The sequence below is a fragment of the Oncorhynchus tshawytscha genome, linkage group LG10 (assembly GCF_018296145.1).
Source record: "Oncorhynchus tshawytscha isolate Ot180627B linkage group LG10, Otsh_v2.0, whole genome shotgun sequence".
NCBI lineage: Eukaryota > Metazoa > Chordata > Actinopteri > Salmoniformes > Salmonidae > Oncorhynchus > Oncorhynchus tshawytscha.
The window spans coordinates 12,108,990-12,136,336 of NC_056438.1; the positions used below are offsets into that span (position 1 = coordinate 12,108,990).

At 43.5% G+C, this 27,347-nt stretch overlaps 1 protein-coding gene across 1 annotated transcript; it reads right to left on the reverse strand.

Annotated features, from left to right (window-relative positions):
• Positions 1 to 2,453: 2,453 nt before the first annotated feature.
• Positions 2,454 to 27,216, reverse strand: LOC112236588 (ubiquitin carboxyl-terminal hydrolase 12). The gene is made up of 10 exons (XM_024405186.2): positions 27,038 to 27,216; positions 21,967 to 22,047; positions 21,660 to 21,799; positions 21,440 to 21,513; positions 21,055 to 21,326; positions 20,638 to 20,714; positions 20,331 to 20,414; positions 19,053 to 19,250; positions 10,923 to 11,001; positions 2,454 to 2,590 (listed from the first exon to the last, which is right to left on the reverse strand). Exons 1-10 carry the CDS (start codon positions 27,083 to 27,085, stop codon positions 2,489 to 2,491), a joined length of 1,155 nt encoding a protein of 384 aa, XP_024260954.1. The 5' UTR covers positions 27,086 to 27,216; the 3' UTR covers positions 2,454 to 2,488.
• Between the last annotated feature and the right edge of the window lie 131 nt (positions 27,217 to 27,347).

A 27,347-nucleotide genomic window follows, 5' to 3' on the forward strand; every position in this document is an offset into this window, starting at 1 on the left:
ACCATAATATAACACTGGCCTGCTGAGCTGCAAAAAGGGACCAAACTCTTCTCTCCACCCCACTCTCCAAACCATAATATAACACTGGCCTGCTGAGCTGCAAAAAGGGACCAAACTCTTCTCTCCACCCCACTCTCCAAACCATAATATAACACTGGCCTGCTGAGCTGCAAAAAGGGACCAAACTCTTCTCTCCACCCCACTCTCCAAACCATAATATAACACTGGCCTGCTGAGCTGCAAAAAGGGACCAAACTCTTCTCTCCACCCCACTCTCCAAACCATAATATAACACTGGCCTGCTGAGCTGCAAAAGGGACCAAACTCTTCTCTCCACCCCACTCTCCAAACCATAATATAACACTGGCCTGCTGAGCTGCAAAAAGGGACCAAACTCTTCCTCCACCCCACTCTCCAAACCATAATATAACACTGGCCTGCTGAGCTGCAAAAAGGGACCAAACTCTTCTCTCCACCCCACTCTCCAAACCATAATATAACACTGGCCTGCTGAGCTGCAAAAAGGGACCAAACTCTTCTCTCCACCCCACTCTCCAAACCATAATATAACACTGGCCTGCTGAGCTGCAAAAAGGGACCAAACTCTTCTCTCCACCCCACTCTCCAAACCATAATATAACACTGGCCTGCTGAGCTGCAAAAAGGGACCAAACTCTTCCCTCCACCCCACTCTCCAAACCATAATATAACACTGGCCTGCTGAGCTGCAAAAAGGGACCAAACTCTTCTCTCCACCCCACTCTCCAAACCATAATATAACACTGGCCTGCTGAGCTGCAAAAAGGGACCAAACTCTTCCCTCCACCCCACTCTCCAAACCATAATATAACACTGGCCAGCTGAGCTGCAAAAAGGGACTCTTCTCTCCACCCCACTCTCCAAACCATAATATAACACTGGCCAGCTGAGCTGCAAAAAGGGACTCTTCTCTCCACCCCACTCTCCAAACCATAATATAACACTGGCCTGCTGAGCTGCAAAAAGGGACTCTTCTCTCCACCCCACTCTCCAAACCATAATATAACACTGGCCTGCTGAGCTGCAAAAAGGGACTCTTCTCTCCACCCCACTCTCCAAACCATAATATAACACTGGCCTGCTGAGCTGCAAAAAGGGACTCTTCTCTCCACCCCACTCTCCAAACCATAATATAACACTGGCCTGCTGAGCTGCAAAAAGGGACTCTTCCCTCCACCCCACTCTCCAAACCATAATATAACACTGGCCTGCTGAGCTGCAAAAAGGGACTCTTCTCTCCACCCCACTCTCCAAACCATAATATAACACTGGCCTGCTGAGCTGCAAAAAGGGACTCTTCTCTCCACCCCACTCTCCAAACCATAATTAACACTGGCCTGCTGAGCTGCAAAAAGGGACTCTTCCCTCCACCCCACTCTCCAAACCATAATATAACACTGGCCTGCTGAGCTGCAAAAAGGGACTCTTCTCTCCACCCCACTCTCCAAACCATAATATAACACTGGCCTGCTGAGCTGCAAAAAGGGACTCTTCTCTCCACCCCACTCTCCAAACCATAATATAACACTGGCCTGCTGAGCTGCAAAAAGGGACTCTTCTCTCCACCCCACTCTCCAAACCATAATATAACACTGGCCTGCTGAGCTGCAAAAAGGGACTCTTCTCTCCACCCCACTCTCCAAACCATAATATAACACTGGCCTGCTGAGCTGCAAAAAGGGACTCTTCTCTCCACCCCACTCTCCAAACCATAATATAACACTGGCCTGCTGAGCTGCAAAAAGGGACTCTTCTCTCCACCCCACTCTCCAAACCATAATATAACACTGGCCTGCTGAGCTGCAAAAAGGGACTCTTCTCTCCACCCCACTCTCCAAACCATAATATAACACTGGCCTGCTGAGCTGCAAAAAGGGACCAAACTCTTCTCTCCACCCCACTCTCCAAACCATAATATAACACTGGCCTGCTGAGCTGCAAAAAGGGACTCTTCTCTCCACCCCACTCTCCAAACCAGCAACAACAAAGGAAAGGAGAACATTCTGGAAATGGCAGATCTACTTTTCATCCAACCAAGCTGCTGTTTAAGACCACCGCAGTGGCACTATGTATGACAAGGACACCAGTAATGACGACACGCTATGTAAGCAGCGAGCTAGCCAAGCAAACATATTTTCTAATCTACCGTCAAATCATAGAGAGAAAGACCATCAGGACCATCTTGACTAGGATGATGATGACTATGATGAAGCATAACAATCCCTGGTCGCTGATCTTCTTCTCCAATGAAGTCATATCCTGTCACACTGATGGGTTGCTCGGCCATCGTTGGCTCCTGTCTGCTGAAGATCCTCCATCCGTCCTCCTGGTGCTCCACAGTGCAAAGCTCTGCTGTAAAGCCTGAATATTTATAACGGATGGTGGGCTGGGCGGGGCCTGTGGTAGCCCAAGCCCCTCCCTATGCTGAGTCCAAATCCCATTGGCTGGTTCAGTCCCGGGACTGGTAGAACAGGATGTAACCGGACTCAGAGTTCTTGGAAATGTCCGACGTTAGACCGTAGAACTCCTCAATCGCCTGGGCGTCGATTTTCTATAAAGGAGGAGAAGGTAAAGAGAAGGAGGGGGTTTAAGAAGGTAAGAAGAGGGAGGAGTTTAAGATTAGAAAAGGACAACAGACATAACCTATTATTCACCATATGTACTTTCTGAATGCCCTGTATATAGTTCACCATATATATACTTTCTGAATGCCCTGTATATAGTTCACCATATATATACTTTCTGAATGCCCTGTATATAGTTCACCATATATATATACTTTCTGAATGCCCTGTATATAGTTCACCATATATATATACTTTCTGAATGCCCTGTATATAGTTCACCATATATATACTTTCTGAATGCCCTGTATATAGTTCACCATATATATATACTTTCTGAATGCCCTGTATATAGTTCACCATATATACTTTCTGAATGCCCTGTATATAGTTCACCATATATATATACTTTCTGAATGCCCTGTATATAGTTCACCATATATACTTTCTGAATGCCCTGTATATAGTTCACCATATATACTTTCTGAATGCCCTGTATATAGTTCACCATATATACTTTCTGAATGCCCTGTATATAGTTCACCATATATATATACTTTCTGAATGCCCTGTATATAGTTCACCATATATACTTTCTGAATGCCCTGTATATAGTTCACCATGTATACTTTCTGAATGCCCTGTATCTTGTTAAGGGACACCCTTATTTTAACATGTATTCATTTATTTTATCATCATCAATCTACACACAATAATGACAAAGCAAAAACAAGCCATTATTTTATTGCAAATGTATTATTATTTTTTTAAATAAAAACAATACTGAAATATAACATTAACATAAGTATTCAGACCCTTTACTCAGTACTTTTTTTGAAGCACCTGGTAGCGATTACAGCCTCGAGTCTTCTTGGGTATGACGCTACAAGCTTGGAACACCTGCATTTGGTTGATTCTCTCATTCTTCTCTGCAGATCCTCTCAAGCTCTGTCAGGTTGGATGGGGAGTGTTGCTGTACAGCTATTTTCAGGTCTCTCCAGGGACGTTCGATTGGGTTCAAGTCCGGGCTCTGGCTGGGCCACTCAAGAACATTCAGAGACTTGTCCCAAAGCCACTCCTGCGTCGTCTTGGCTGGATCCTTAGGGTTGTTGTCCTGTTGGAAGGTGAACCTTCACCGGTTTTCAACGATGTCTCTGTACTTTGCTCCGTTCATCTTTGCCTCAACCCTGACTTGCCTCCCAGTCCCTGTCGCTAAAAACATCCCCACAGCATGATGCTGCCACCACTATGCTTCACCATAGGGATGGTGGCAGGTTTCCTCCAGACGTGACACTTGGCATTCAGGCCAAAGAGTTCAATCTTGGTTTCATCCGACCAGAGAATCTTGTTTCCTTGGTCTGAGAGTCTTTAGGTGCCTTTTGGCAAACTCCAAGTGGGCTGTTATGTGCCTTTTACTGAAGAGTGGCTTCCGTCTGGCCACTCTACCATAAAGGCCTGATTGGTGGAGTGCTGCAGAGTTGGGAGAACTTTCCAAAAGGACATGTGCAGCAACGCTCCCCATCCAACCTGACAGAGGATCTGCAGAGAAGAATGGGAGAAATTCCCCAAATACAGGTGTGCCAAGCTTGTAGCGTCATACCCAAGAAGACTCAAGGCTGTAATCACTGCCAAAGGTGCTTCAACAAAGTACTGAGTAAAGAGTTAAGATTTATGCAAAGGTGATATTCCAATTTTTTACATTTTAAATAAACTATTTTTGCTTTATCATTATGGGGTATTGTGTAGATAAGTCCCCCCCCCCATCAATTTAATCAATTCCAGAATAAGGCTGTTACGTAACAAAATGTAGAAAAAGGGATCTGAATACTTTCTGAAGGCTCTGTAGTTCAGCATGAATATAGGTCACCACTTTTCTCCAGAGCCCCGTGTTTAAAGAGAGCCCTGTGTTTATAGAGAGCCCCGTGTTTATAGAGAGCCCCGTGTTTATAGAGAGCCCCGTGTTTATAGAGAGCCCCGTGTTTATAGAGAGCCCCGTGTTTATAGAGAGCCCCGTGTTTATAGAGAGCCCCGTGTTTATAGAGAGCCCCGTGTTTATAGAGAGCCCCGTGTTTATAGAGAGCCCCGTGTTAATAGAGAGCCCCGTGTTTATAGAGAGCCCTGTGTTTATAGAGAGCCCCGTGTTTATAGAGAGCCCCGTGTTTATAGAGAGCCCCGTGTTTATAGAGAGCCCTGTGTTTATAGAGAGCCCCGTGTTAATAGAGAGCCCCGTGTTTATAGAGAGCCCCTGTGTTTATAGAGAGCCCTGTGTTTATAGAGAGCCCTGTGTTTATAGAGAGCCCCTGTGTGTTTATAGAGAGCCCCGTGTTTATAGAGAGCCCCGTGTTTATAGAGAGCCCCGTGTTTAATAGAGAGCCCTGTGTTAATAGAGAGCCCTGTGTTAATAGAGAGCCCCGTGTTTATAGAGAGCCCCGTGTTTATAGAGAGCCCCGTGTTTATAGAGAGCCCCGTGTTTCTACTGTGTTCTGTGTTAGAGAGCCCCGTGTTTATAGAGCCCCGTGTGTTATAGAGCCCCGTGTTAATAGAGCCCCGTGTTAATAGAGCCCCGTGTTAATAGAGCCCCGTGTTAATAGAGCCCCGTGTTAATAGAGCCCCGTGTTTATAGAGAGCCCCGTGTTTCTACTGTGTTCTGTGTTATAGAGAGCCCCGTGTTTATAGAGCCCCGTGTTTAATAGAGCCCCGTGTTAATAGAGCCCCGTGTTAATAGAGAGTCCTGTCTTTCTACTGTGTTCTGTGTTTAGAGAGCCCTGTGTTAATAGAGAGCCCCGTGTTTATAGAGAGCCCCGTGTTTATAGAGCCCCGTGTTAATAGAGCCCCGTGTTAATAGAGCCCCGTGTTAATAGAGAGCCCCTGTGTTAATAGAGAGCCCTGTGTTAATAGAGAGCCCTGTGTTTATAGAGAGCCCTGTGTTTATAGAGAGCCCTGTGTTTATAGAGAGCCCCGTGTTTATAGAGAGCCCTGTGTTTATAGAGAGCCCTGTGTTTCTACTGTGTTCTGTGTTATAGAGAGCCCCGTGTTTATAGAGAGCCCTGTGTTTATAGAGAGCCCTGTGTTTATAGAGAGCCCTGTGTTAATAGAGAGCCCTGTGTTCTGTGATAGAGAGCCCTGTGTTAATAGAGAGCCCTGTGTTAATAGAGAGCCCTGTGTTAATAGAGAGCCCTGTGTTAATAGAGAGCCCTGTGTTTATAGAGAGCCCCGTGTTTATAGAGAGCCCCTGTGTTAATAGAGAGCCCCTGTGTTAATAGAGAGCCCTGTGTTTATAGAGAGCCCCGTGTTAATAGAGAGCCCCGTGTTAATACTGAGCCCTGTGTTAATAGAGAGCCCTGTGTTAATAGAGTGTTTCCCTGTGTTAATAGAGAGCCCCTGTGTTAATAGAGAGCCCCGTGTTTATAGAGAGCCCCGTGTTTATAGAGAGCCCCGTGTTTATAGAGAGCCCTGTCTTTCTACTGTGTTCTGTGTTACTGCTCAGACACATTTTGGAACTCTTTAAGAATAGTATACTGTTGATGGTAAAACTAGGGCTGGGCGATATGGACTAAAAATCCATATCGCGATAACTTGATGCGATAAACGATAAATCGGACAACTTTATAAAGTGCAACACATTTTTTTACATTTTCGGTTCACCGTCCCAGCTCTAGGTGAAACGTGTGGATACAACCCTCAATGAAAATAAATAGCTCGTGCTTCTACCAATTGTGGGCCTAGAGTAGTGAGGTCACAATGTTTACTAGCTCTCCAGTTTCAGTGCCAGCCAAATGACAAAGAAGAGGGGGAGGGAGGAGGAGAAATAGTGGAAAAAGACAGGGGAAAGAGGAGAGAAAATGAAGGCAAGTCTACTATTCAATCCACTCCCGTTCCAAGTTTCCCCTTAGCTACAGATCTAGCAGTATTTCCCCCTATGATTTTTTTCAGTAGTGGTGGCAAAGTTAGTGAGGGGGGGTGTGGTAGGGGTGTGGCCAATGGCACGGTTTTAGTGGCCCTCTTAGCCGCAGAGACAAAATGTTGCTGTTTTAAAGCTAATTTCCTGAAATTCTACACATTTTGGTATGGCTTATGCAGCGTTCTTATCCGAGTGACAAACAGAAATTAAACGGGGGACGCATGCCATGACATTTTTTGATTCTCCCGTCTAGTTTTTATTTTTGTGATTGTTAGTTCAAAGATTCTTATTTAAAACGATAAAAGCTCCATTATATTTTCTACATACTTAATATCTGGATATCTGGATTTAGTGGTTTCAGTTTACACTGAAAACATTTTACCATCCCCCAAGAAATAACAAATAAAAACTGCCTACTGACACTAAACCTTAACCATTTAAAGGGAAAACCCAACCCTGATCTGAGACCAGTGTCTTGGAGTTAACATGTTACCAAGCCCAGCGGAAACTCCATCACTCAGCCAGATCCTGCACGTCCACCAGTTGTTCAGATGCGACTCTTTCCCATAGTGGAAAAAACTCCTAGACACTGATCTTCGATCAGTTTTGAATTCTCCCCTCTAATGATTACACTGGGAAAACCCAGTATGCTGATCCTAGAGCTGTGCCTATTGGAAGCATCTACACCGAATGGAAAAAGCAGGCCCCTCGATGGCTATAACATACCACTGTGGGTACATTTGAAACAGAGCCATAAACTACTGTTTGGTGCCAGGTTTCCGCCAGACGTGACGTTTGGCATTCAGACCAAAGAGTTCAATCTTGGCTTCATCAGACCACAGTGCTTAAGGTGCCTTTTGACAAACTCCAAGCGGGCTGCCATGTGCCTTTTACTGAGGAGTGGCTTCCGTCTGGCCGCCCTACCACAAAGGCCTGATTGGTGAAGTGCTGCAGAGATGGGAGAACCTTCTTCCAGAAGAACAACCATCACCACAGAGGAACTCTGGACCTCTGTCAGAGTAACCATTGGTCACCTCCCTGACTAAGGCCCTTCTCCACCGATTGCTCAGTTTGGCCAGGCGGCCAACTCTAGGAAGAGTCTTGGTGGTTCCAAACTTCTTCCACTTAAGAATGATTGAGGCCACTATATTCTTGGGGACCTTCAATGCTGCAGGAAATTTTTGGTACCCTTCCCCAGATCTGTGCCTTGACACAATCCTGTCTCTATGGACAATTCCTTCGACCTCATCGTTTGGTTTTCAGTCAACTGTGGGACCTTATACAGACAGGTGTGTGCCTTTCCAAAACATGTCCAATCAATTGAATTTACTACAGGTGGACTCCAATCAAGTTGTAGAAACATCTCAAGGATAACCAATGGAAACAGGATGCACCTGAGCTCAATTTTTTGAGTCTCATTGCAAAGGGTCGGAATAATTATGTAAATAAGGTTTGTTAATTATTTTTAATAAATTAGCCAAAAAATTATAAAAACCTGTTTTCTCTTTGTCATTATGGGGTATTGTGTGTAGCTGGATGAGATGGAAAAATATGTAATACATTGTAGAATAAGACCAACATAAAATGTATAAAAGGGGTCTGAACACTATCAGTGTACATGGCTCTACGTGGACTTCTTACAATTTGACGTGGGATGAAAGCCTTTCAACAGACACAGAGTAGGTCTGCTTCACTTTCTACAGGGGGTGAAGTAGTTCATCCTGTGCTATGACTGTGTGAGAGACAGAGACTACCATACACACAACCCCTACAGCCCGTCACACACCTTAACCCTTCTCTCCCACAATCCTCTACTAACTCATCTAAAACTGCTATTCCCAGTCTCATGCTATTCCAAGCGTCTCTCCCGCTCCCTAAAATTCTCCATTATTCCCACAGCCACCAGGATCTATCTGGGTCGACCAGAGCAGGAGCACGGCATTCCAGACACACCACTGGGAGCAAAAATCTAACAAATACTTCTAGCGTTTTCTCTGGCTTGGAGTGCCAGATGGGTAGGATTTGCACTCCTTGAGAGCATTTAATTGGTTCCATTGTGCCAGGCAAGCATATTCAGCCCAGATAAAGTATTTGAAACGATTGCAAATAGTACTTGAACCCAGGTCTGGTAGAAAGTTGGGGGGGGGGGTACTGCAGCCTGGAATACCTGATGGGTCTGTATGGATGCTGGGAATGAGTTAGTAGAATCTGAGATCTAAATGGTTTACACTAGGAGTGTGAAAGTGATGAATCGTGTCAGTTGTTGACAACACATCATTATCGGAGGCGCCTGCAGAGACAGTTACTGCCTTGGCCGATCCGTAAAAACAACAGTTTATTTCACCGCTGCGTTTCGCTAGCCTCCGACAGACCCCATCTTTAACACCAGAATGGCCTCAAGGCCTCCCAGTTTAAGCCTTTGGGGCGTCAACATTCTAACGGCCTAATAAATACATTCAATATAGGCTGTCGTAATAATCATCATTTGGTTGTGCTTATGAAGGTCTTAGGTAACAATAGAATACGAAACACATTTCAAAGAACACAATAGCAATTTCAATAGTTTGTTATAATAGGCTATATGTAGAAATGAGGGGGGGGGGACATTTCAGTGTTCTACACCAGCACAAAGAAATTCATTAATTATTTTGTTTTATTTAACTACGCAAGTCAGTTAAGAACAAATCCTTATTTACAATGACGGCCTGCCCCAACCAAACCCTAACGACGCCACCCTATGGGACTCCCAATCACAGCCGGATGTGATACAGCCTGGAATCGAACCAGGGTCAGTAGTGACGCCGCGAGTACTGAGATGCAGTGCCTAGACCGTGGTTAGAGCGTTGGACTAGTAAATGGAAGGTTGCAAGTTCAAATCCCCGAGCTGACAAGGTACAAATCTGTCGTTCTGCCCCTGAACAGGCAGTTAACCCACTGTTCCTAGGCCGTCATTGAAAATAAGAATTTGTCCTTAACTGACTTGCCTCGTAAAATAAAGGTAAAATAAAAAAATAAAAATAAATATGGTGCCATGAGAGCTCAAGTATGGAACGCAAGGAATTGCGGTTATTCGACAAAAGTGATATTTTGAAATGGAGCCGATCTGCTCAATTTTAAGAGTCGTTTGACAAATGTAGGCGTTTATGAAACCTTAGAATCCAACTTTTCAATAGAAAACGACCATTCACAAACCTCTGTAGGATCATTTGAAAAAAGTAGATTCCTTTCTTTGTCAATTACCCACACTGCTCTGCAGTCTCTCCCTTCACAAGGCAATTGATAATATTGTCAATTTATTATTGTCTTAAGGCTACAGCTATTATTGTGTGTGTGAAATTAGTTTCGATAGAGTTATGTTGTAGTTTCGATGGGCCATTGTCAGATGCAGCCAACTGTCGGCTGAGGGAATTGTAGGGGGGTGACATGTAGGGGGGTGACATGTAGGGGGGTGACATGTCATCCTAAAACTGCAGTTTGTGATATAAAACCAACGTTAGTTTGTTAAAGACTTATTTAGGAAGTCAAGGACCGAGGGGGACATGACAACAACAAATAGCAGAGATATTACAATTTTTAAAATGCAAATGATGTCCAAAATACATCATCTGTGCTTTTAGTGTTAAACCATAATTTGAGAACCCAGTTTGAGTGATACATGGGTGTACTATAGACTAATATTAGACTGAAGAAGATAGAAGGAGAGAGGAGAGAGAGAGAGAGAGAGAGAGAGAGAGAGAGAGAGAGAGAGAGAGAGAGAGAGAGAGAGAGGAGAGGAGAGAGAGAGAGAGAGAGAGAGAGAGAGAGAGAGAGAGAGAGAGAGAGAGAGAGAGAGGAAGAGAGAGAGAGAGGAGAGAGAGAGGAGAGAGAGAGAGAGAGGAAGAGAGAGAGAGAGAGGAGAGAGAGAGAGAGAGGAAGAGGAGAGAGAGAGAGAGGAAGAGGAGAGAGAGAGAGAGAGAGGAGAGAGAGAGAGAGAGAGAGAGAGAGAGAGAGAGGAGAGAGAGAGAGAGAGAGAGGAGAGAGAGAGAGGAAGAGGAGAGAGAGAGGAAGAGGAGAGAGAGAGGAAGAGAGAGAGAGAGAGGAGAGAAAGAGGAGAGAGAGAGAGAGAGAGAGAGAGAGAGGAAGAGGAAGAGGAGAGAAAGAGGAGAGAAAGAGGAGAGAGAGAGGAGAGAAAGAGAGAGAGAGAGGAAGAGAGAGAGAGAGGAAGAGGAGAGAGAGAGGAAGAGGAGAGAGAGAGAGAGAGAGAGAGAGAGAGAGAGAGAGAGAGAGAGAGAGAGAGAGAGAGAGAGAGAGAGAGAGGAGAGGAAGAGAGAGGAGAGGAAGAGAGGAAGAGAGAGGAGAGGAAGAGAGAGGAGAGGAAGAGAAGAGGTATAGAAATAGAGGGTGGGAGAGAGATATTGAAGAGGTCAATCCCTCCTTACCTCTACGATGTCATCATCAAACAGGAGCCAGAACCCATGACTCTTCACTATGGTGATGTAATGACCACGGTTTGGACCACTGTGGACAGAGAGAGGAAAGTATTCACACTCCTAGACTTTCCCCACATTTTACGTTCCTGAATTTAAAACTCATTCAATTGAGATTGTGTCACTGGCCTACAAACAATGTCAGTGGATTTTTGTTTTGTTTTTATGTTTACAAATTAATAACAAATGAAAATTGAAATGTATCGAGTCAAGTATTCAACTCCTTTGTAATGGCAAGCCTAAATAACTTAAGTAGTGAAATTAGCTTAACAAGTCACATAAATTGCAAGTGTTTAACATGATTTTTTGAATGACTACCTCATCTCTGTACCCCACACACATACAATTACCAATAATATATAAGGTCCCTCAGTCGAGCAGTGAATTTCAAACACAGATTCAACCATAAAGACCAGGGAGACTTTACACTGCCTCGCAAAAGGACACCCATTGGTAGATTACAAATAAATTAAAATAAATGTAAAAAACTGACATTGAATATCCCTTTGAGTATTAAGTTATTAACTCCAGTTGTGTATCAATACACCCAGTTACAACAAGGATACAGGAGTCCTTAATAAACCACTCAGGGGTTTCACCATGAGGCCAATGGTGACTTTAAAACACTTACAGAGTTTAATGGTGACAGGAGAACACTGAGGATGGATCAACAACATTGTAGTTACTCCACAATACTGACCTAAATGACAGAGTGAAGCCTGTACAGAATAAAAATATTCCAAAACATGCATCCTGTTTGCAATAAGGCACTAAAGTAATGCTGAGGCTATGGAACCCTGACCTGTTCACCGGACGTGCTACCTGTCCCAGACCTGTTGTTTTCAACTCTATAGAGACAGCAGGAGCGGTAGAGATACTCTGAATGATTGGCTATGAAAAGCCAACTGACATTTACTCCTGAGGTGCGGATCTGTTGCACCCTCTACAACCACTGTGATTATTATTATTTGACCATGCTGGTCATCTATGAACATTTGAACATCTTTGCCATATTCTGTTATAATCGCCACCCGGCACAGCCAGAAGAGGACTGGCCACCCCACATAGCCTGGTTCCTCTCTAGGTTTCTTCCTAGGTTCCAGACTTTCTAGGGAGTTTTCCCTAGCCACCATGCTTCTACACCTGCATTGCTTGCTGTTTGGGGTTTTAGGCTGGGTTTCTGTACAGCACTTTGATATATCAGCTGATGTACGAAGGGCTTTATAAATACATTTGATTGATTGATACTACAAAAAAAATTGACAAACAAATACATTGTATGCCCTGAATACAATGTGTTATAATCAACAACCAACTCGACAGATGATGAAGAATGTTAAAATAATAAATGGGCAAATATTGTATAATCCAGGTGTGGAAAGCTCTTAGAGACTTACCCAGAAAGACTCACAGCTGTAATGACTCTTAGAGACTTACCCAGAAAGACTCACAGCTGTAATGACTCTTAGAGACTTACCCAGAAAGACTCACAGCTGTAATGACTCTTAGAGACTTACCCAGAAAGACTCACAGCTGTAATGACTCTTAGAGACTTACCCAGAAAGACTCACAGCTGTAATGACTCTTAGAGACTTACCCAGAAAGACTCACAGCTGTAATGACTCTTAGAGACTTACTCAGAAAGACCCACAGCTGTAATGACTCTTAGAAACTTACACAGAAAGACCCACAGCTGTAATGACTCTTAGAGACTTACCCAGAAAGACCCACAGCTGTAATGACTCTTAGAAACTTACCCAGAAAGACCCACAGCTGTAATGACTCTTAGAGACTTACCCAGAAAGACTCACAGCTGTAATGACTCTTAGAGACTTACCCAGAAAGACTCACAGCTGTAATGACTCTTAGAGACTTACCCAGAAAGACTCACAGCTGTAATGACTCTTAGAGACTTACTCAGAAAGACTCACAGCTGGAATGACTCTTAGAGACTTACCCAGAAAGACTCACAGCTGCAATGACTCTTAGAGACTCACAGCTGTAATGACTCTTAGATATTTACCCAGAAAGACTCACAGCTGTAATGACTCTTAGAGACTTACCCAGAAAGACTCACAGCTGTAATGACTCTTAGAGACTTACTCAGAAAGACTCACAGCTGGAATGAAGAGACTTACAGAAAGACTCACAGCTGGAATGACTCTTAGAGACTTACTCAGAAAGACCCACAGCTGTAATGACTCTTAGAGACTTACCCAGAAAGACTCACAGCTGTAATGACTCTTAGAGACTTACTCAGAAAGACCCACAGCTGGAATGACTCTTAGAGACTTACTCAGAAAGACTCACAGCTGTAATGACTCTTAGAGACTTACTCAGAAAGACTCACAGCTGGAATCACTGCCAAAGGTGATTCTAACATGTATTGACTCTTATGAAAACGTAGGAGATATTTCTGTATTTTATTTCTAATAACATGGTTTCTTTTTGTCATTATGGGGTATAGTGTTGTCATTATGGGGTATAGTGTTGTCATTATGGGGTATAGTGTGGTCATTATGGGGTATAGTGTTGTCATTATGGGGTATAGTGTGGTCATTATGGGGTATAGTGTTGTCATTATGGGGTATAGTGTTGTCATTATGGGGTATAGTGTTGTCATTATGGGGTATAGTGTTGTCATTATGGGGTATAGTGTTGTCATTATGGGGTATAGTGTGTCATTATGGGGTATAGTGTTGTCATTATGGGGTATAGTGTTGTCATTATGGGGTATAGTGTTGTCATTATGGGGTATAGTGTTGTCATTATGGGGTATAGTGTTGTCATTATGGGGTATAGTGTTGTCATTATGGGGTATAGTGTTGTCATTATGGGGTATAGTGTTGTCATTATGGGGTATAGTGTTGTCATTATGGGGTATAGTGTTGTCATTATGGGGTATAGTGTTGTCATTATGGGGTATAGTGTTGTCATTATGGGGTATAGTCATTATGGGGTATAGTGTTGTCATTATGGGGTATAGTGTTGTCATTATGGGGTATAGTGTTGTCATTATGGGGTATAGTGTTGTCATTATGGGGTATAGTGTTGTCATTATGGGGTATAGTGTTGTCATTATGGGGTATAGTGTTGTCATTATGGGGTATAGTGTTGTCATTATGGGGTATAGTCATTATGGGGTATAGTGTTGTCATTATGGGGTATAGTGTGGTCATTATGGGGTATAGTGTTGTCATTATGGGGTATAGTGTTGTCATTATGGGGTATAGTGTTGTCATTATGGGGTATAGTGTTGTCATTATGGGGTATAGTGTTGTCATTATGGGGTATAGTGTTGTCATTATGGGGTATAGTGGGTCATTATGGGGTATAGTGTTGTCATTATGGGGTATAGTGTGGTCATTATGGGGTATAGTGTTGTCATTATGGGGTATGTGTTGTCATTATGGGGTATAGTGTGGTCATTATGGGGTATAGTGTTGTCATTATGGGGTATAGTGTTGTCATTATGGGGTATAGTGGTCATTATGGGGTATAGTGTTGTCATTATGGGGTATAGTGTTGTCATTATGGGGTATAGTGTTGTCATTATGGGGTATAGTGTTGTCATTATGGGGTATAGTGTTGTCATTATGGGGTATAGTGTTGTCATTATGGGGTATAGTGTTGTCATTATGGGGTATAGTGTGGTCATTATGGGGTATAGTGTTGTCATTATGGGGTATAGTGTTGTCATTATGGGGTATAGTGTGGTCATTATGGGGTATAGTGTTGTCATTATGGGGTATAGTGTTGTCATTATGGGGTATAGTGTGGTCATTATGGGGTATAGTGTTGTCATTATGGGGTATAGTGTTGTCATTATGGGGTATAGTGTGGTCATTATGGGGTATAGTGTTGTCATTATGGGGTATAGTGTTGTCATTATGGGTATAGGGTATAGTGTTGTCATTATGGGGTATAGTGTTGTCATTATGGGGTATAGTGTTGTCATTATGGGGTATAGTGTTGTCATTATGGGGTATAGTGTTGTCATTATGGGGTATAGTGTTGTCATTATGGGGTATAGTGTTGTCATTATGGGGTATAGTGTTGTCATTATGGGGTATAGTGTTGTCATTATGGGGTATAGTGTTGTCATTATGGGGTATAGTGTTGTCATTATGGGGTATAGTGTTGTCATTATGGGGTATAGTGTTGTCATTATGGGGTATAGTGTTGTCATTATGGGGTATAGTGTTGTCATTATGGGGTATAGTGTTGTCATTATGGGGTATAGTGTTGTCATTATGGGGTATAGTGTTGTCATTATGGGGTATAGTGTTGTCATTATGGGGTATAGTGTTGTCATTATGGGGTATAGTGTTGTCATTATGGGGTATAGTGTTGTCATTATGGGGTATAGTGTTGTCATTATGGGGTATAGTGTTGTCATTATGGGGTATAGTGTTGTCATTATGGGGTATAGTGTTGTCATTATGGGGTATAGTGTTGTCATTATGGGGTATAGTGTTGTCATTATGGGGTATAGTGTTGTCATTATGGGGTATAGTGTTGTCATTATGGGGTATAGTGTTGTCAGTGTTGTCATTATGGGGTATAGTGTTGTCATTATGGGGTATAGTGTTGTCATTATGGGGTATAGTGTTGTCATTATGGGGTATAGTGTTGTCATTATGGGGTATAGTGTTGTCATTATGGGGTATAGTGTTGTCATTATGGGGTATAGTGTTGTCATTATGGGGTATAGTGTTGTCATTATGGGGTATAGTGTTGTCATTATGGGGTATAGTGTTGTCATTATGGGGTATAGTGTTGTCATTATGGGGTATAGTGTTGTCATTATGGGGTATAGTGTTGTCATTATGGGGTATAGTGTTGTCATTATGGGGTATAGTGTGGTCATTATGGGGTATAGTGTTGTCATTATGGGGTATAGTGTTGTCATTATGGGGTATAGTGTTGTCATTATGGGGTATAGTGTTGTCATTATATGGGGGGGTATAGTGTTGTCATTATGGGGTATAGTGTTGTCATTATGGGGTATAGTGTGTCATTATGGGGTATAGTGTTGTCATTATGGGGTATAGTGTTGTCATTATGGGGTATAGTGTTGTCATTATGGGGTATAGTGTTGTCATTATGGGGTATAGTGTTGTCATTATGGGGTATAGTGTTGTCATTATGGGGTATAGTGTTGTCATTATGGGGTATAGTGTTGTCATTATGGGGTATAGTGTTGTCATTATGGGGTATAGTGTTGTCATTATGGGGTATAGTGTTGTCATTATGGGGTATAGTGTTGTCATTATGGGGTATAGTGTTGTCATTATGGGGTATAGTGTTGTCATTATGGGGTATAGTGTTGTCATTATGGGGTATAGTGTTGTCATTATGGGGTATAGTGTTGTCATTATGGGGTATAGTGTTGTCATTATGGGGTATAGTGTTGTCATTATGGGGTATAGTGTTGTCATTATGGGGTATAGTGTTGTCATTATGTCATTATGGGGTATAGTGTTGTCATTATGGGGTATAGTGTTGTCATTATGGGGTATAGTGTTGTCATTATGGGGTATAGTGTTGTCATTATGGGGTATAGTGTGGTCATTATGGGGTATAGTGTTGTCATTATGGGGTATAGTGTTGTCATTATGGGGTATAGTGTTGTCATTATGGGGTATAGTGTTGTCATTATGGGGTATAGTGTTGTCATTATGGGGTATAGTGTTGTCATTATGGGGTATAGTGTGGTCATTATGGGGTATAGTGTTGTCATTATGGGGTATAGTGTGGTCATTATGGGGTATAGTGTTGTCATTATGGGGTATAGTGTTGTCATTATGGGGTATAGTGTTGTCATTATGGGGTATAGTGTTGTCATTATGGGGTATAGTGTTGTCATTATGGGGTATAGTGTTGTCATTATGGGGTATAGTGTGGTCATTATGGGGTATAGTGTTGTCATTATGGGGTATAGTGTGGTCATTATGGGGTATAGTGTTGTCATTATGGGGTATAGTGTTGTCATTATGGGGTATAGTGTTGTCATTATGGGGTATAGTGTTGTCATTATGGGGTATAGTGTGTCATTATGGGGTATAGTGTTGTCATTATGGGGTATAGTGTTGTCATTATGGGGTATAGTGTTCATTATGGGGTATAGTGTTGTCATTATGGGGTATAGTGTTGTCATTATGGGGTATAGTGTTGTCATTATGGGGTATAGTGTTGTCATTATGGGGTATAGTGTTGTCATTATGGGGTATAGTGTTGTCATTATGGGGTATAGTGTTGTCATTATGGGGTATAGTGTTGTCATTATGGGGTATAGTGTTGTCATTATGGGGTATAGTGTTGTCATTATGGGGTATAGTGTTGTCATTATGGGGTATAGTGTTGTCATTATGGGGTATAGTGTTGTCATTATGGGGTATAGTGTTGTCATTATGGGGTATAGTGTTGTCATTATGGGGTATAGTGTTGTCATTATGGGGTATAGTGTTGTCATTATGGGGTATAGTGTTGTCATTATGGGGTATAGTGTTGTCATTATGGGGTATAGTGTTGTCATTATGGGGTATAGTGTTGTCATTATGGGGTATAGTGTTGTCATTATGGGGTATAGTGTTGTCATTATGGGGTATAGTGTTGTCATTATGGGGTATAGTGTTGTCATTATGGGGTATAGTGTTGTCATTATGGGGTATAGTGTTGTCATTATGGGGTATAGTGTTGTCATTATGGGGTATAGTGTTGTCATTATGGGGTATAGGTATAGTGTTGTCATTATGGGGTATAGTGTTGTCATTATGGGGTATAGTGTTGTCATTATGGGGTATAGTGTTGTCATTATAGGGGTCATAGTATGTGTTGTCATTATGGGGTATAGTGTTGTCATTATGGGGTATAGTTGTCATTATGGGGTATAGTGTTGTCATTATGGGGTATAGTGTTGTCATTATGGGGTATAGTGTTGTCATTATGGGGTATAGTGTGGTCATTATGGGGTATAGTGTTGTCATTATGGGGTATAGTGTTGTCATTATGGGGTATAGTGTTGTCATTATGGGGTATAGTGTTGTCATTATGGGGTATAGTGTTGTCATTATGGGGTATAGTGTTGTCATTATGGGGTATAGTGTGTCATTATGGGGTATAGTGTGGTCATTATGGGGTATAGTGTTGTCATTATGGGGTATAGTGTTGTCATTATGGGGTATAGTGTTGTCATTATGGGGTATAGTGTTGTCATTATGGGGTATAGTGTTGTCATTATGGGGTATAGTGTTGTCATTATGGGGTATAGTGTTGTCATTATGGGGTATAGTGTTGTCATTATGGGGTATAGTGTTGTCATTATGGGGTATAGTGTTGTCATTATGGGGTATAGTGTTGTCATTATGGGGTATAGTGTTGTCATTATGGGGTATAGTGTTGTCATTATGGGGTATAGTGTTGTCATTATGGGGTATAGTGTGGTCATTATGGGGTATAGTGTGGTCATTATGGGGTATAGTGTTGTCATTATGGGGTATAGTGTGGTCATTATGGGGTATAGTGTGGTCATTATGGGGTATAGTGTTGTCATTATGGGGTATAGTGTTGTCATTATGGGGTATAGTGTTGTCATTATGGGGTATAGTGTTGTCATTATGGGGTATAGTGTTGTCATTATGGGGTATAGTGTGGTCATTATGGGGTATAGTGTTGTCATTATGGGGTATAGTGTGGTCATTATGGGGTATAGTGTGGTCATTATGGGGTATAGTGTTGTCATTATGGGGTATAGTGTGGTCATTATGGGGTATAGTGTGGTCATTATGGGGTATAGTGTGTAGATGGGTGAGATTTAAAAAATATATATAATCCGTTTTGAATTCAGGCTGTAACAACAAAAATGTGGAATAAGTCAAGGGGTATGAATACTTTCTGAAGGCACTGTACACATTTTGGACAGGGGTTAATGACCAGGGCGTGGACCACTGCAGACAGAGAGGAACAGACATACCCATTAGAGTTATCACAAAAGACTGTCCATGTCTATCAATCTGTGCGTATGCGTCTGTTCAAGTTACCAGAGAGAGAGAGACACACACACACACACACACTCTTTACCTTCCACAGTGGACGACCACGGCGACCAGATCGTACATGCGGTCGGGGTTGGTGGCGTCTCCTGAGGTGTTGAAGAGGCGGAGCTCCAGAGGGAAGACGACGCGATAGGACAGCTTGGTGTAGCGCTGCAGCTGGTCCATGTATTTAAACCTCTTCAGATGTAAGGCCAGGATCATAGGCAGCTTCTTCACACGCATCCTGACAACAACAACCATCAACAGTGTTAGCGTTAGTAGGGCAGCTAGCTTAGCGGTTAAGAGTGTTGGGCCAGAAACCGAAAGGTTGCCGGTTCGAATGCCAAGAGCAAACTACATGAAAAATCTGCTGATGTGCCCTTGAGCAAGACACTTGACCCTAATTGCTCCTGTAAGTCTGGATAAGAGCATCTGCTAAATGACTCAAATATAAAATATAGTATGTGTTAATGTTGGGGTTTAAACGTCTTCAGATGTATCACCAGGATCATCACATGCATCCTATTTCTATATACATTCGTACGTTACGACAGGAAGGCGATGCAGCAGGAAACTGCTCTGATGTTGTGCGTTTTCAGTGTGAATATTTCTCTTCCTTTCCTTTTATATTTCTGTACCCCGGTCTGCATCTGGGCAATGGGCGCAGCTGACGCTGTACACTGCTTTAGGTACTGCAGCCTTTCCATTCCTGCACCGCCCAAATTAAGTGGGCTTTTTTAGGGGGGAGTAGAGGCCTGGGCTGGGATGTATGGGGCCCTTAGTCGGAGTGTTTAAGTATTCAACCCAAGATGCACAGCACCCCTCACACGCCTCTCCCTTATTTGACCTAGATGGCTTGTGTGCATGTATTGATATGTAGGCTGTGAGACGGTTTCAAACATATGCAGTTCTGTCCTTGAGCTGTTCTTGTCTATTAATGCTCTGTGTTGTGTCATGTTTCTAGTGGACCCCAGGAAGAGCAGCTGCTGCTTTCACAACAACTAATGGAGATCCTAATAAAATACACTAACAGAGATGATCAAGTCCACTTAACATCTGAACACGTACCAGGCCAAGCCACAGTTAGTACATCAGCCAGTTGGTATACAGAGTTGTAGTCAGACTAACTACACGACTCACTCTGCAGCATCAAAGTAAAAAAACATAATGCACTTTTCAAAACAGACCATTTCTCCGAGCAACAACAGCGGCCATTTTTGTAGTGTCAGCCTGTATTTACCACCATGGAAAACTCCAGGCCTTCGTCATCATCTATGTCAAATCCACCTGCTGTCTAAATCCATTTTTAGACCAGCCAGCTCACCTTTTCTGTGCTTCCTGTTTACTCCGACACTGTTCACAGTAGTACTTGTATTCACTACATAGTGTCTCTGTGTTGCTGAAACCCCTGTGGAGAGAGGAAACAGTGACCTCACACACGGAGTAACGATTTTCACTAACACTTTCTCCAATTCAACACAACTGTTTGGTCCAGGTCTCACACAGAGAAAAAGAAGAGAGACAGGAGGGTAGAAGTCATATCAGTGTGTCAGACCTCTGAGCGTGCCTGTCAAACTGACTGATGTATGAACACTGAGGCAGCCAACACACTCTCTCACACACACACCTACCTGAGACAGTGTGTGATGGAGGTGTTCTGCTCAACATCTACAGACAGGTCCAGGAAGTCTTCGTCTTTACTGCTCACCTGGACACAGGCAGGACACTGGTTACATTAACTCTAAACAGGGTACAGTATCAGGAAACAGCTCCTGGCCCCATTGATTTCCAGCATTTCAAATCCAATAACCGTCTCCATTTTGGCTCTCCTCCCATTAAAAGTATTCGAAATCTGGCATAGGCAGACATCCATTAGAGCTTCTGGGGCTATTCATTTCCTTTATTTCAAATGCAATACCAGTCTCCATCTTGGATCTCCCCATCACAGTATAGTATTTGGAAACTGGCATAGCCTGGCCTCCATTACAGCTCCCTGCCCCATTCATCACCCTATTAACAGTCTCCATCTTGGATCTCCCTCCACTTACAGCTTCACAGTTGAGGCAGCGCGTCTCGTTTGTTAGGGTTCCCTGGAAGATCTCGTGGACCCAGGTCTGCTGTGTCTTCTCCCCCTCCTCACCCTGTCCTCCTCCCGTCCCGCTGCTGCCCCCAACTCCTCCTCCTCCTCCGTTCTGTAACAGTTTTCCATTCTGCTGTCTCTCCTGGCTCTTCTCCTCCTCCTGCAGCAGGTCAGCGATAGTGTTGAGGAGGTAGTTGAGGAACTCGTGGGCATCCTGTTGCATGTAGTTGTCAAACAGCTCTGGAGGGAGTGATGAAGGAGGAAGAGTTCTGAACCGTGTCAGTTAATACACTTTCCTTATAGATACATTATTCTCCCCCATCACTCCTCCCTCCCTCCAATCCCCCTCTCACCATTTTCTTTCCTCAGACGTGAGATGAACTTCTTGGGAGGGATGACTCCCACCTTCTTCTTCTGTGTGGCGATGCTGCAAAAGATGTATTGCATCTTATATCCAAGTGAGTGCTGGCCTTTTCCCCAGTTATCTATTTTTGGTTCCAAGCACCCTTTAAAATGTGTTCACACAAGAGGATAGGAGCAGAGCTGAGAGTTCAGAATATTCTCTCCCTTTACCTGTTGAAGAGGTCAGAAAGACAGGTGAGCAGTGACTCTTTACGTCTGGGCTGGACCTTGTAGGCCAAGACCTTCTCCCTGAACGGACGGCAGAAGTAGAGGGCCTGCAGCACCGAGTTACAGTAGCAGGTGTTCCCAAACTGGGGGAGAGGAAGAGAGGCAGAGGAAAGAGGAAGAGAGAGAAAGCACGTGGTAAGTCTTGTGTTATGATTGTTGGCAAAAGTGTTACCATGATTGTGTAGGTGCAAGTGCATGCTGGGAAACTTTGACCAATAGCTATTGTTAATCTTGTTGTGTTGGTACTTACGTTGACCAATCCAAAGTAGTGTTCATTAACGGGAAACTGTTCTGGTCCAATCTCCTTCTCCAAAGCAGAGGCATTGGCGCCCTGGAAGAGAAAGTAAGTATTACATGTACATTGATTTTAGCCATTTAGCAAGCAGACGCCGTGATACAGGCCGGCCAAGCAGACGCCGTGATCCAGGCCGGCCAAGCAGACGCCGTGATCCAGGGCGGCCAAGCAGACGCCGTGATCCAGGGCGGCCAAGCAGACGCCGTGATCCAGGCCGGCCAAGCAGACGCCGTGATCCAGGCCGTATTCTAGGCAGGCCAAGCATCCCAAAATCCACACAAACTGTATAGCATTCATGGAATCTTTACAAGCATTATAGGCTATTAAGTATGCATATTGGGACAACAGGTGAATCTAACTAGGCTATCTGACCCCTGAGTATGGCACATCTAAGAAGTTAGTATGCTTGGATTGAACATAGTATGCTAGTATACTGGGGCGTAGCCTAGGTACATCCTCTTTGGCCAGTGCTACAAACAGCTCAAGTGTATCCCGGCCCCATTTGACCCCCTAAGTTATCTTTGCGATGTGCAACAATATTTCACAACAATTATGTAATGCTTTTACAGGGTATGAAGTGCACCATCTGCCTGGGCCTCCACTAGTACAGTATCATGTTGGGTCAGAAGGTGTGGTCCCATAGAGAGATAGATGGACTACTAGACTGTGACAGCGTTCTGATGTCATAATGGAACAGATATCTATCCCCGTGGTTGGTTCCCCTAGTACTTATTGATCATTGCACATGTACCATGCATGCATTAGTATGCTCTCGAGTCTATGGCATCATCATACAACAGCTGATTGAATGACTAAATAATCGGGGTCTGTCTGTCTGTGATGATTCCATATGATACAACAGATGTAGAAGATGCAGAGACAGACGGACGACAGGCCACACACACACACAGGGGTAAACCGGCTAGCTAACCCCCTCAGCGCACACTCTAAATAAAAAATAAAAAAGGCTGTGTGGGAGAATTCTCCCTGATATCCTTCATTCCTCTCAGCCAAATTACAGTTCTGACTTAATCGGTCCCCTGATAATGCACTTCTTTGCCAGTGACATGGGAGTCTATGTAAATAAACAAACCGTCACTTGTTTGTCAAATGTGGGAAGCCCTGACAATGTGATTATAAAACAGAGGGTGGCACTCTGGTGTCTCGTTGCCTGGCAACTGATGTTTAGACAGAGAGACGGGAGGAAACTGGTTGAGTTGCATTTCGTGTGGAATGTCTCTCCAGGTATTCTAGAAAGATACAGCCAACCAGCATTCTGCCATTCCATAGAGTCGAGCTGATAGCTACGTAAACCAATTAAACTCAAGCTAACAAGCATTGAGGGGATTCGATTTTCTGGCCCTGGATACACCTATGGGAGGAGTTTGCACAGGGTCAAAAGTGATTCCATTGGTTTTGGAAGCAGGCTGCCTCCCAGGCGTGAGCCAGCTGCCCCGCTCTGGCCGACAGCAAAGTTGGCACAAAACCAACGTGACCTAGCCTAGGCTATATTAATCACGTGGAGTAATTAGGATTCAGTGTTCACACGCAAACGTAAAAATGTTTCATCTGCCTTCCCGATAAAAACTGAGTAAAAATATAAAAAGGCAACATGTAAAGTGTTTCATGGGCTGAAATAAAAGATCCCAGAAATGTTCCATACGCACAAAAAGCTTCTCAAATTGTGCACAAATCTGTTTACATCCCTGTTAGTGAGCATTTCTTCTTTGCCAAAATAATCCCTCGATCTAACATGTGTGACATATCAAGAAGCTGATTAAACGGCATGATCATTACACAGGTGCACCTTGTGCTGGGTACAATAAAAGGCCACTCTAAAATGTGCAGTTTTGTCACACAACACAATGCCATAGATGTCTCAAGTTGAGGGAGCGAGCAATTGGCATACTGACTGCCGGAATGTCTATCAGAGCTGTTGCCAGAGAATTTAACATTAATTTCTTTACCATAAGCCGCCTCCAATGTTGTTTTTGAGAATTTGGCAGTACATCCAACCGGCTTCATAACCACAGACTACATAGAACCACGCCAGCCCAGGACCTCCACATCCGGCTTCTTCACCTGTGGGATCATCTGAGACCAGCCACCCGGACAGCTGATGAAACTGTGGATTTGCACAACCGAAGAGTTACTGCACAAACGGTCAGAAAACGTCTCAGGGAAGCTCATCGTCCTCACCAGGGTCTTCACCTGACTGCAGTTCTGCGTCGTAACCATCTTCAGTGGGCAAATGCTCACCTTCGATGGAGCACGCTGTAGAAGTGTGCTCTTTGCGGATGAATCCCGGTTTTAACTGTACCGGGCAGATAGCGTGTATGGTGTAGTGTGGGCGAGCGGTTTTCTAATGTCAACGTTATGAACAGAGTGACGCGTGGTGGTGCTGGGGTTATGGTATAGGTATAAGCTATGGACAACAAACACAATTGCATTTTCTCAGCAGCAATTTGAATGTACAGAGATACCGTAAGGAGATCCTGAGGCCCTTAGCTGTGCCATTAATTCACCGCCAAAAAAAAAGGTATCTGTGACCAACCGTGGCCTCCAACTGCTCTTAAATGCTAGTAAAACGAAATGCATGCTCTTCAACCGATCGCTGCCCGCACCTGCCCGCCCGACGAGCATCACTACACTGGACGGTTCTGACTTAGAATATGTGGACAACTATAAATACCTAGGTGTCTGGCTAGACTGCAAACTCTCCTTCCAGACTCATATTAAGCATCTCCAATCCAAAGTTAAATCTAGAATCGGCTTCCTATTTCGCAACAAAGCCTCCTTCACTCATGCTGCCAAACATACCCTTGTAAAACTGACTATCCTACCGATCCTTGACTTCGGCGATGTCATTTACAAAATAGCCTCCAACACTCTACTAGCAAATTGGATGCAGTCTATCACAGTGCCATCCGTTTTGTCACCAAAGCCCCATATACTACCCACCACTGTGACCTGTATGCTCTCGTTGGCTGGTCCTTGCTAAATATTCGTCGCCAAACCCACTGGCTCCAGGTTATCTATAAGTCTTTGCTAGGTAAAGCGTCGCCTTATCTCAGCTCACTGGTCACTATAGCAACACCCACCAGTAGCACGAGCTCCAGCAGGTATATCTCACTGGTCATCTCCAAAGCCAACACCTCCTTTGGCTGCCTTTCCTTCCAGTTCTCTGCTGCCAATGACTGGAAAGAATTGCAAAAATCACTGAAGTTGGAGACATATCTCCCTCACTAACATCAAGCATCAGCTGTCAGAGCAGCTTACCAATCGCTGCAGCTTTACACAGCCCATCTGTAAATAGCCAATCCAACCAACTACCTACCTCATCCCCATATGTTTTTGTTTTTCTGCTCTTTTGCACACCAGTATTTCTACTTGCACATCCTTATCTGCACATATCACTCCAATAGAAATTGCTAAATTGTAATTACTTTGCCACAATTGGCCTATTTATTACCTAACCTCCTTGCTTCATTTGCACATTGTATACAGATTTTTCTATTGTGTTATTGAATGTACGTTTGTTAATTCCATGTGTAACTCTGTGTTGTTTGTGTCGCACTGCTTTGCTTTATCTTGGTCAGGTCGCAGTTGTAAATGAGAACTTGTTCTCAACTGGCCTACCTGGTGAAATAAATAAAAAATCTTTATTCCCAGTCATGTGATATCCATAAATTAGAGCCCAATAAATGTATTTCAATGGACTTATTTCCTTATATGAACTGTAACTCAGTAAACTCCTCGAAATTGTTGCATGTTGCTTTAATTTTTTATCAGTGTAGTTTGAAAATTCGAACACATTTGATGGAATATTGATTTAGCATGTTTCTGAATGATGTACCATGCTGCATTGTTGACAACATGACCCAGCAGAGCAGATTACTGTTCTATTTGAGATGGACGCTCCTCCCTCATCGCTTTTGGCCGTTCACGTCACGGGCCATATCCCAGTGCACCGCCGCTCAGGTTGATATAAGAGACAATTTATACTTGATCTGTGAGGTGGTCGGAGCAGCAATTCCGAAGCCTCCAGAGGCACACAGATGCCAATTTGAGCGCTGTACCGCATCGCATTGCGCCTCTAAAAAAAATTGTGCAACCATGGGGAGGGCTCAGTATAGTTCCACATTGACGTGACAAGCTGACTGGTTGACCGTAGATGGGGGCGGGAGGTCCTGTATAAAACACAAACTCACTTCCATGTCAACTTCCTTCACAACAGCTCTGAGAAGTGCAAGAAACACGAATGCCCTAATCACAGTAAATACTGCACAGCCAATGCCAGATAGACCGCGCAGCGCCTTTAACTCCCTCTGACCTCTGCAACGTTGCATTGCTGCCTTTTCACAGCTAACTTGTTGAACTCAGCAAACGTTAGTTAACTAGCTATGTTACTAAAATCTTGTTAACTAGCCAGAGGAATGTTGTTGGCAAGCATATGTCCAATAGTAGCTAGCCGGCCATCTACAATTTAGTTAGTTGAAGTTGAAAGGTTGAGCAATATGATTTCACTAACGTTACTAGTAGCTAACTAGGTTATAGACGATTTGATCAAATAAAAACGCCTACGATGACTGAGAAAGCTACGCAGTTCGCCAAGTAACTGTCAAGACAACTTTGTATTATTGATAAGTAGCTAGCGTCATCTCGTGGCTAGGCTAACGTTAGCTAGCTTGTTAGCTTAACTAGATACTTGTTCATCCAGCTTCACTTCAAAACAAGTCCGTGTAGTCTAGTGATCCTAAATAAACTGGTTATTCAATCGGTGGTGATACTTTGCCCTCTTGAAATTCAACAACTCTAAAATGTATCAATTTACAGCCAACTATTTATTAAAATGGTTTTGTTTCTCTCTAGAGCTCTAGCTAGGTACGTTAGCTAGCTGGATAACGAGACAACTTTCTGGAAAACCTCAGTCATGTCCTGTTAGCATTCGCCAATTAGCTAGCTGCAAGGGGAACACCATCGCATAGGAAGGAACGGATTGTATAAAAACAGAAAAATACCGTACCATCGTACAAATCGAGGCGATCTTTCGGACTGTCATCAGTATTTCCATCCGTCTTTTTCCATATTATTGGACCGAAACCCAATGTTAAAACGTTGACAGCCGCTACGGCTGTGGGAGTTCCGGGGAGACCTTGCACCGTCCAGTTTGAGGATGAGGGAGTGTCGCCGGCTGGTTGGTGCACCGTGCACCGCTCCCCAGACGTCCCCCGTTCACTCATTGGCCAGTTTCTGGGCTCAGCAATTAGGAGGCGAGAACGAGGCTCGCAGATTAAAGTGGATGGATTATAATTGACCGGTCGTCGGGCAAATAA